The 10,974-nt window shown below is 38.8% G+C and overlaps 1 protein-coding gene across 1 annotated transcript in view; it reads right to left on the minus strand.

Moving 5' to 3' along the window:
* The window catches only part of LOC137169912 (nesprin-2-like), a 90,004-nt gene that overhangs the window by 59,097 nt on the left and 19,933 nt on the right, over nucleotides 1–10,974 (minus strand). The window contains exons 30-44 of the mRNA XM_067573340.1: nucleotides 10,479–10,637; nucleotides 10,217–10,367; nucleotides 9,868–10,026; nucleotides 9,127–9,294; nucleotides 8,908–9,009; nucleotides 8,297–8,500; nucleotides 6,522–6,727; nucleotides 5,759–5,866; nucleotides 4,788–5,046; nucleotides 3,875–4,297; nucleotides 3,614–3,781; nucleotides 3,082–3,420; nucleotides 2,802–2,938; nucleotides 1,775–1,904; nucleotides 44–214 (exon numbers count right to left, since the gene is read on the minus strand). Of these exons, the coding sequence (XP_067429441.1) occupies nucleotides 44–214; nucleotides 1,775–1,904; nucleotides 2,802–2,938; nucleotides 3,082–3,420; nucleotides 3,614–3,781; nucleotides 3,875–4,297; nucleotides 4,788–5,046; nucleotides 5,759–5,866; nucleotides 6,522–6,727; nucleotides 8,297–8,500; nucleotides 8,908–9,009; nucleotides 9,127–9,294; nucleotides 9,868–10,026; nucleotides 10,217–10,367; nucleotides 10,479–10,637 (2,884 nt within the window). The remainder of the gene's footprint in view (nucleotides 1–43; nucleotides 215–1,774; nucleotides 1,905–2,801; nucleotides 2,939–3,081; nucleotides 3,421–3,613; nucleotides 3,782–3,874; nucleotides 4,298–4,787; nucleotides 5,047–5,758; nucleotides 5,867–6,521; nucleotides 6,728–8,296; nucleotides 8,501–8,907; nucleotides 9,010–9,126; nucleotides 9,295–9,867; nucleotides 10,027–10,216; nucleotides 10,368–10,478; nucleotides 10,638–10,974) is intronic.

The raw sequence follows: 10,974 nt of genomic DNA on the forward strand, positions 1-10,974 counted from the left end.
ATTACAGCGGATTGTACAATTTGGTGACTGAAGAGAAACTCACCAGGCTTTTAGTTAAGGTTTCAAGGGCATGTGTGCTTTCACTGAGGGCATCTGAAGCATGTTTCTTTTGTTTCTTTGTGAATTTTTTACCCAAACAGTTTAGAAGAAAATCTCCTTCTGATAACACTTCATGAAGGGCTTGTTGGAGCTGTGAACCTTCATCCAGAGCTGCCTGAGAAACAGACAGATATACAAACTCAAACCTCCGACTGATAAAAGGTTTTTGACAAGTTGTCTCAGAAAGCATTCAAAGGATTCAATAGTGAGCCTGAATAATTTGTAGTTGGTAAAATGTTTAGTTTTACAAGTTAAAAAGGCACATTATTTTGGATTTTACCACGAATAAATAGTTATCCCATAAATTCAGAGACATCCGGATAATTGCTGTACTAAAACAAACATGCACCATCACTCAGGAGACTGGCAAAACAAGAAAAGCAAAGTCACAGTTAGGCTTTCAGAATTTTTGGCAGGAGCAGATGGTAAGGCTGATAGAAAAATAAGTTCCAACACGTTTATGATCTTTAGTAATGGGAAAGAGCAAACCTTTAACAAAATTAGCCACCTCCACCCAATTGAGGGCTATATTAAATTCACCATGTACCACATAGAAGAGAAAGTATGTCCCTTATAGAATTATTCAAGACTAGAGGATGTAACTGTGGTATTTGGAGAGCAGCTCTGCAAAAGACATAAAAATCTTGCTGTGTAGAAAAATGTCCAAGCCAGATAAGCTCAAGTTATTGGTCCTGGTATTAACACAAAGGCTCATGGAAGTACCCTGAACTTATGTTCCACAAGCAACAGTATCAAGATCAGAGAATACCTAATGTTTATTTTACTTCTTTTTGGATATTATTCAGAATACTTTGAATTTTAATGGCAATGACATGAGAGCTACCTCATTTCACTTAACATGCATCAGAAAAATAATAATGTTGAGAAACACCCTTGTTCTACAGTGTTTATAGAATATGAATATCCTGACTGGTTTATAGTGGACTTTGTATAATAAAATGTCATATTAAACAATAAGGCTGGCTATATTCTACATTTTCTTATTGTCAACAAATCCCATGGAGAGAGAAATTTCAACAATTAATTGATCCTTTAAACAAATATGATTGTGCAGCTAAACCCTGATATAGTTTATTCCTCCGTTGTTGTACAAAACTATTACACATAAAATGAGTCACAGTGTTGGAGTGGGTGACATGTTCTTTCATCACCACAAACATGAGTGCTGTAGTTTATTTTGGCTCAATGCCACCTACACCTTCCTACTGCTGTGAATTCACACTAGCGCGCCAAATATGTATTAATCCACTGCTGAAAATAGTCCCTAACAAATGCACTATTTACTCCTGTTTGAGGAATGTTTGCTAAAAACTACAGTGCCCAGCTGTTTCAGGAAATTACTGAGTCCTTTTTTTAAAAAATTAGGCTATATATTTGTGACCTGTTTTAAAATTTTAGTCTTGAGTAGGAACAAATGGGCTTGGGGCTGAGAGCCACATACAGGGTAGGGAAGTCAGAAAGCATTGAGAGCTAAAACATTTGAACATATGAACTAAAACATTGTTTTACATGGTTTTGGTCTTTTTACGGGATTTGTTGACAGGTTTTTTGTCTGAGATTACTGTAGCATTTTATAGCCACTACATTTTGTTAATTAGCAGGAATGTAATTAATGCATTAGTAGAAAAATGGATGGACACATTGGTGTGTATACCTGGTTGGGTGATGATGGTTCAGCTTGTACTGTTTGGCTCCACTGCTTCAGCTGGCTGATGGCCTGTTTCACCTTGTTGGCAGTGTTTTCTGCACACTCATTCTTCTTTTGCAGAAAAATTGACCTGAGGCTAAAGTGAGAACACAAGAGTGAACAAACAGGCAGTTATAGACTTCAAGTTAGTTTGAACACTTCAAGTGCTACATGTTGCAGTTGTGTTTTCAAGTTTTGAACCACATTTCTCACCACCTCATCTCATCACCTCTTTTACTTTATGTTGCAAACAGAGCATGACTTTGAATGGGTTTCATTGTATTCATTTATTGACTGTAGAGAATAAATATTGGAGATTCCTGCTTTATCAGCCTTTCCTGCCATAAGCTCATAAACAGCAAATGAAATGGATGCGTGTCCATATAAAAAAAAGCCTCAAGAAAAGTCTAAAAGTCTAAAATGTAAAGAAATATCAACTTAGGTGTACAATGCTGTTATTTGTTTACTATAATTACACCATGGTCCTAACACTAATGTGCCAATGACCAATTGATTTTAAAATGCTATGTATAGCAGAGCTGCAACAATTAGTTGATTAAACTATATTGATAATCAAATATTCATTTTAGTGAAATTTTAAGCAAATATGCCACAATATGCTAGATTTTGCTACTCAAATGTGATTATTTAGTGCTTTTCTCTGTTATACATGATATTAAACTGAATATCTTTGGGTTTTAGATTGTTATTCGGGCAAAATAAGATATTAAAAGATCTAATCTTTGACTCTGGGAAATTAACAGGCGCTTTCACTGTTTTCTGAAATGTTATACATCAAGTAATCAAGAAAATTGTTGGCGGATTAAATGATAATGAAATTAAATTGTTAGTTGTCACCCAGCCCTGATATATAGTACCTTTAAATCAAACATATCCAAAAACCTGCTTGTGTATTGTGAGTAAACATCGTGATGGTTAATCATTCTGAGGAATTCAACTTTCCTGTTTTGAAAGCAGCAATGAGATGAAGTACCTGTCAAGGTCTTTAGCAGCTGCATCCACAGTCAAAATGACATCTGCAGGAAGCATTTCTTGTGTGATGCTTGACTCTCCAGTCCTCTGCAGGTCATCAACTCTAGCAGCCAACACTGTCAACCTGTTGTCACAGTCCTGAGAGACAAAAAAAAGCCTCAGTGATCGATGGTATCGTCAGCTGTCTACTTTAATTCATGAAGCAGTTCTTCCTTTATAAATTATACACTCTTATTCTGGGATAAAGTAACATAATAATTTATATGATCTTACAACATTACCTGTATTATACACCACTGTTGTTTAAGCTGGCTAATGTGAGGCAACTCTTCATGATTCCCAGAAAGTTTTCCTAAGTTTTCAGCCAGGTCTTTTAGTGCTATCTGTACACAGGAGGCTTCATCCTTCACTTTTTGCATACTCTGGTTCCTCTTCTCTTCAAACAGTGCTAGATTTTCTCTGACACTACTATCTAGCGCCCTCTTGTGGTTTTGGAGGTTACTGACTTCCTGGCAGAGGCTGGCCTGGGCCTCGGCTGTGGAACTGGCTGCGACGGAGTCTTTGAGTGTTACAAGTTGCAGAAGGTCTTTTTCTACATCTGTTACTTCTTGCAAAAAAGCCTGCATAGGTGGAGAGAGTGACAGATAAGCATGTTGTGTGTTTTAATACGCAAAAGACGGCATTAGTTGCTTAATTTTAAAAAATTACATCCCCTTCATAAAGATGCCGTGTTCAGGGGTTTAAAACAGAAGGAACGTGAAATAAAAAAAGCTATGATAAGTTCACATTCTCAGTTAATCTAATGGAGTTTACCTCCAGAGCTGCTACATCAGTGATCTGTCTGGCATAGCTTTCTTCTTTCCGGGCTTGACAGGCTGACATCCTTTCCTGCAGGGATGTCAGTTTGTGGCGGCAGTCCTGCAGCAACTGGCCAAAATGTTCCTCATTACACACACTTTCCTCGAGGCGGGAACACACACCCTGTGGACAGTTACACCAAGCCACAGTTAGAAAGCTTTTAGAGTGATTACACTAAATCACTGTATACATGAAAATTCACACGGAAATCTTTACATTCAGCTCTGCCATCAGTGTTGAGCGGCAGGTCTCCAGCTCAGCCTGGGAGGAATCCTTCCAGATGGCATCACTGGTTTTCCCAGTCTGGTCTTGCCCCTGTTCATCCAGGCTGATTAGAGTTAATTGCAGGGATTCAATTTCATCCTGCAGTTGACGGGCTAGAAGGCAGACTTGTCGACGCTCAGCGGTGCCGGGCCAGGGGAATAAAGTTGGGAGCTGAGCAGTTCGGTGCTGCAGCTCCTGCACTCTGCAGCAGGCCTCCTGTCTTCGGAGCAGGTAAGAGGAGCAGAGCTCTGACTCATTTTCCTGAAATTTCTGTTTCAGATCGTCTCCATCGCACAGTCTGGGGCTCAGACCACTTCCAGTAACTCCAACTTCTTCGTGGTGTGCTTTCCCCTCTACCGTTGCATTTTCCACAGCCTGAAATATACTTTTACAGATTAGTTATTTAGCCCTTAACGCTGCAATCACACTAATCTGTGACTGCACAGACTGACAGAGTATGTTGCTGACTGTCTTTTTTGTCTCTGTGTAACCTTTTAAGAATGCAGCAGCATGGATAGTTACAAAGGAACTTTTTGTTTTCAACAACAACAAATGGACACTCCTTAGGAAAGAAACAGGTAGAAACAAATCTAGAAAAAAAAAACAGATAACAGATCAGTGTGACCACACCCTTATATAACATTACTCACTACTGCAAGCATCCGCACTTTAGAACTACATGAAACAGAATAAAAATATTTACTAAAAATACTACAAGTAATGTTGCTTTACTGCAGAATGTTTTACATAGATACTCCATGTGGAGGAGTATTCACTCCTAGAAAACACCTCTGTTGTGTTTGAGGTCGTATTCGGATTTGTACAGAACATGATCTACCAGATATGTAGAGAAAGTGTTTCTTACTTGAGCACAGTGATGTTTCTGCTCTACAGGACTCTGTCGCAGATCTTCGACCCTGGACTGACTGGACTTTAAAAAAGCCTGAAACACTTCTGTGTCCCTCCTCAGCGAGCTGTCCTTCTCCACACATCCACCCAGTACGTTGGTTTGGAAGCTGTAGTATCGTTCCAACAGTTTGCTGCTTTCCTTTACAAGCGCAGACTGCTGAAGTGTGCTGCTTTGTAAGGATGACACAAGTTCACTGAGGGCCTCTGCTCTCACCCTGCAGGGAAGAAAAATAAGCCAGGAGTTGATGCTCAGTTACAGCTTATTGACACGTTAGCAAGGGAACTAAAACTGAGCTTTGTCTTTATCAGGGCACAGTTACCAAGAATGTGCTCATGTGGTAAATAAGTATAAATGGAAAAATCTCATAACACTGCAGCTCAATCAAAAAATTTTTTTTTTAAATCACCTACACATAATCAACAAAGTTTAACATTAAAAATGATGTATTTAAAGAAGAGAAAGCGTCTGCAAAAGACAAATTGGAGCTGCTCTGTGTGTGATAAGGTGCTGCACTTTATTCAAAGCTTTGACTGTAACGGTGTGCACCAGACCATATTCCTCCAAACAATGTGATTACTCAGATTTACAGGAGTTGTAATCCATTCAAAAATATCATATTACTTTAAAAACAAGGGGGGTAAATGAAAAAACTACAACAACAGTCATGTAGTTAATGATGAGTCAGTCACCTCAAGGACAAAAACAGACTGTACAACCTCCACTTGAGTCATCATTATTCAAAATCACAGCACCAATCGACTGCAGGTTGTTCAAGTGTGCTTAATCAAACTGTTGTTGGTTTCTCTACTTTAGATGTTAATGCAAGTTTAGTGCTTTCTATGGCCTTTTGCATCTGCAGTATAAACTACAGAATATATTGCCCTGTACACTGCCTGATAACAGACCTTTGTCAGAAAACAGTTCACCTTTGTTGAAGTGCTTCCTCTTGCAGGAGACTAAGATCCTCCTCCTTTGCTGCTTTTTCCTCAGTGGCTTGCAACCATTCTTCCAAATGCTCACTCTCCCTCTGCAGCCTATAACACACACACAGTATGAATGCAGGCATTAGCATGCAGAAATACACACACACACACACACAAACATACACACACATGTACTGTATGCATAGTGCATTGCAGAATAAAGTGACATCATGGTGAGAAAGTGACTGATTCAGAACTTGTGTGTATTACATACAGAAAATTCTGATGTCCCAAATCTGATGTCCTCTAAAGTAAAATTGATTAAACTGACAAATTATAATTGTTTCAACATAAAATGACAATTATTGACATTACATGTCCATTCTTGTAGAGAACAGGATCTGCAATCTAAAATGCATCCTGAAAGCTTTACTAAACACAGCTGGTCCTTCTTACACTCATCTTAATACTCATGAACTGAGTTCAGTCAGGTTATATTCTTGCTTGCTTTGTTTCTTTTTGCTGATCCCCTGATGACAGTCTTTGAAACTCAGTCAACTGATCAAACAGCTACTCCACAAAGAAACAGGAAGCATCTAATGAGATTCAAGAAATACCTGATCAGCAGCTCTCATTGCTCTTATTGTAACGTGTAAATGTTGCGTGTCACATTGAATGAAAGAAACATAAATCAACAGTTCATAGCAGATGTGTAAATCTGTTCACATTGTGTGCTCTCAAATTCTCTAAGAATGATGTTTGTTACCTGTCAAGATCCTGGATATTTCTCTGAGTCTGTTCTTCCACCTCAGAGAAGATCTGGTGGGTGGCTCTGACTTTCTCCTGCAGCTGAATCCCATCTGCAGACAGACTCTGCAGGCTCTCTGGACTAGCTATGGAGGCCATAACCTGCAGATCCTCTATCAGGCTCTCCGCCTGCTCGTCCTGACTCTGGAGGTCCAAACATAGATCCTGTAGAAGAAAAGAAGTTACAGGATGGGATTAGCATTTTAAAGTCTCTAGTATTAATGTCTACTTTGTCTAATTTGGCGAATTCAAACACAACATTTAAAGTACATACACAGTAATTTTACTGCCTGTGTTTGGGATTTTTATGTGATTTTAACTTTTTTCAAATAAGTTTGGACAAACAGAAAATAATCCTGGTGAAATCTGGTACAGTCAGTGTGTTACTTTCCACTCATTCATCTCTAGTGGGCACTGCTGTCTACTACAGTGTTTTGATACTACCACTATAGCTAAAACACAGTGGCTTAAAGTACACTAGGCTATTAAAGTATTAAATTAAATACTCTCATGCCGTAGGTTCTCTCCATTGTACTTAATTGATGTCTTTTGCACACAGAAACTGACACTCTTCCCCACCGTTATATGACCTCATCAAGGTTTGCATGATGCATTTTGTTACTAGGAACTCATTGTATTGTAGGACATTACACAGGTTTACTTGCACTATATGCCAGTTTACAAAAAACTAATAAATAAATGCACAAACTGCTGTGGTTGATTCAATTTTATATTTGTGGTGTTGTGCACACTGCAGCAGCCTCTCAGCATGCACTGACTGAAGGCCTGGTCTTTAAGAGAAACACATATTAGTTTAGCTGATGGGCTTTTCATTTTTTCCATAACGCATACCAAAAAAGACTTGACTGACTGATTGTTTGTAGTGTGCAAGAGTACAATGTCTTTGTCCATTCACTCACTTTTTCTCTCATCTTTCCTCTCCAAGGTGTTCACATAAAAAGAGTCCCCAGATTGTCCAACACCAATTTAAAAGTTCCAGGAGGAACCAAGTGTTCAAAGAGTGAGGGCTGTTACGTGTATTAAAGTAGATGTTTCAATGCTTATTTTTCTGTTTGGTGTGTACAACATTTCTTAGGTAATGTTGTAATCGGAATGTAGTTTTTAAGTATTTTTGGTTTGAAAGTTTGAGGGTAAGAATAAGAATAGACTCTATATTGTGGCGGGGTCAGTGCCAATGGCAGGATATAAAAGACTGACAGTTTTATGTGTGTCTGCTGCCGAGAGGATCATAAGCTGCTGTGCGACTTACTGTAACTTTTTTTATCTTTCATGTTTATGAAATAAATTCTTAGTGTTAGTTTCTTGCCGCTAAAATCTAGCTTCAAACCATCGAAATTTCCTGTTCCTGCAATTATTGAACGCTTTGAAGGTACAAAGTTACCAAGAGCTATGTGTGAGCAATTTTCATACATTCACTGTCCCAAATTGTATTTAATGTTGGATTTCACTATCAAGATATCAGGAAAAAGGGAAGTCATAACACTGCACACATGAATTCCCCTTATGTGGGTAATGTGGGTGGAGCAGCCATCATTAGTGAGTCAGGCTTCACTTCCCGTCAAAAGATTTCCCACCTGTTTTCCTACCTTACACGAAAATATGAACATATAAAGCTCATGCACAGTCCTATGATTTAACTTGATTAACATATACTGATTTAGGTATATTTATAATTACAAATCTCATAATTACAAGTCTCATTCGAGCACTTACCTTAAGTTTTGCGAGGACTTTTGCAGCATCTGAGCCACTGAGATTGAGGAGGGAGTCTTGAATCCTCTGTAGGGAGCTGCAGCATTCGGCCATCCTGGCGGTGATTTGTACCTTAGTAGCCACCATCTGCCTGTAAAAATCCTCAGCTTCAGAAACAAGCTCCTTCAGCTGCTCCATCTTCTTTCTCATCTGGGTCTCCACCACCTAGACAAAATAAAATCAAGCAAGAGACCTCCACTGACAAAATATTGTGGCTCGCATGTCAAAATATGTCAAAATCTCAAGAAATTGCGATTTAAAGTGTGAAATAGTGGCATCGTCTTCACTTTAGATTGTGAACTGACCAACAAAGTGCCAACTAAGAGTCTCAGAAGTCACAAAGTCAGCTATAATGTACTGTAGAAAGACACCAAAACCTGCAAAACTAAAAGGATCACCGTTTCCGGCAAGACAAAAGGTCTACTGTCATAGTAAACAGGAATATACACCTGTAAAGCTGAAACCAAAACTATATTTTTCATATCTACTGTATCTGTCCTTCCAGCAGCTCTATTTCCACCTGAAACACCCACATCATTAACAGAAAGCTAAACCAGAGCTTCATGTTGTACCTGCAGCTCCAGAGGGGGCTCTGTACTTTGAAGCAGCACTTGAATCTCAGTGGCTCGTCGGTGGAAACACTCCATACTCTCCTCCCGGGTCATGATCTCATTCTGGAGACAGTGAAAGGGAGGCGATTATTGTTCAAAGCAACTGTAGAGATCTGGAGAGTATTTAAGTCTGATGGCCGAGAGACATTTTCAAATCGATAAACAGGAAGACAGTTTTACCTTCAAGGCTCTGATGTCCTCGTCTGTCTGAAATGACGGAGACTGAGCAAACACTGCTAGTTTATTGGCAGTCCAACTCTCCACCTCCGCCCCCAGCTGGAGGACCCCATCCCACAGAGTCAGGCCAAGATGTAGGTTTTCAAGGTGAGAATCTGTTCTTTCTGATATCTGCAACAATTGTACTTACAATGAAGGCTAGCGCTCATCTTACAGCACTCAGCTTAGAACTGTAATATTATCCTATATGATAATTCATTTCACTATTTACATAAAACAAAAGGAAAAGTACTATTTGTGTAGTAAAATGTGCTCTCTACAAGCAAACCGGAAAAGAAATGAAAAAATATTACTCTGAAAATTTAAATGAGAGGTTTGACAAAATATTTCTTCCATGATACATACTTTTGAAGTGGCAAAACAAGGATAGCAGTAGGTTAGCAATATATTACAAAGAAATAAGAAAAGATATAGCTTGCTGGGAAATGATATACATCCACAAAACTGAATTTTTGTATCATAAAGCCTACAAGTTCTTAGAAAAGTGAGACAAAAAGAATAAATAAAAATACTGAATTAGATCATTGTAAAAAAAAATTAAAAATAAATTTAAAAAACCCTTACAAAATCCTTCTTTTGGTTCATTACAATACGATATGCACAGGATATAATAAAAGCAGATTCATTAAGTTTTGGAAATAAAGGAAAAATGGTGAGTTGAGAGTTAAAAGTGACTAAACTCACATCTAGCCAGCGGTCCATTAGAGCATCAGCTTCACTCTCAAATGGGATGATGGTGCATTCTGGGATCTGACGTAGATGAGTGTGAAGCTGCCGGCAGATACAGCGTATCTCCTCTATGCCATCCCCGAGGCCGTTCAGCTCGGCTTTGGTTTCCTGGACCTGGAATATCGTACATTCACACAAAGATGAACAACTAATATAAAAACACATTCAGTGAGGCTGTGAAAGTGACATCATGAAGGTACACACAAATGATTTTGGTGTCTGTTTTCTATACTTTACTGACAAGTTGTTCAACTTCCACAACAGCTGTATTCCTTAATCATCTTAATCATACAGTGTGTTATACCTGAGTGTGTCGTCTCTGCAGGTTGTCTTTCCCCATGTAAGAGGCTTGTTCACTGATAGTGTTTTCTGCCCTCTGCAGTGTCCCACTCAGCTCACCACGAATGCTCTGAAACCTCTTCAGCAGCTCTGTTAGGACACAACACTGATCCAGCCTGTATTTCATCCAAAACACAACACACAGGCAGGCACCAAACTCAGCAAGGTACTACATATGACTAGAGTGACATTGTAGTAAATCATGAAGGATCAGAAACTCTTTTTACCGTTCAGTTACAGCTTTTGTCGTCTCCTTCCAGAGATCTTCCAGCTCTCTGGTTTGGCTCTCATCAGGGATTCCTGATGGTGAAGATGCACCACACATGTACTGCAGCTCAGAGAGGTGGCTAGCAAGTTGGCTTTCCAGCCTTGTCAAGGCACGTGTCCTGCAGAGCATAATACAATCATTAGAGTCATCTGTGGACAAGGGAGAGGTGTGAATGGAGGCTACTATTCTGACACACCATTTATCAAGTGTAATTACTGTCTGTTTTAGCATACTTGGAATACCAATTGGGCAATGCTTACATTGTAAAATAATGCATAATATAATTGGAATATTTCCATCTGATGTTGTTGTGGTGATTGGGTTTTAATATTTCATATTTAAGATATTTACTGTATAAAATTAATTCTTTCTTAAGTTTAAAGCTGTAAGGGAAGAATTTAAGAGAAAAGTCACCATTCACAAACACTACAAATGATTTGTTTTTGGAGCCAGAT

Source organism: Thunnus thynnus, chromosome 18 (assembly GCF_963924715.1).
Source record: "Thunnus thynnus chromosome 18, fThuThy2.1, whole genome shotgun sequence".
Lineage (NCBI taxonomy): Eukaryota > Metazoa > Chordata > Actinopteri > Scombriformes > Scombridae > Thunnus > Thunnus thynnus.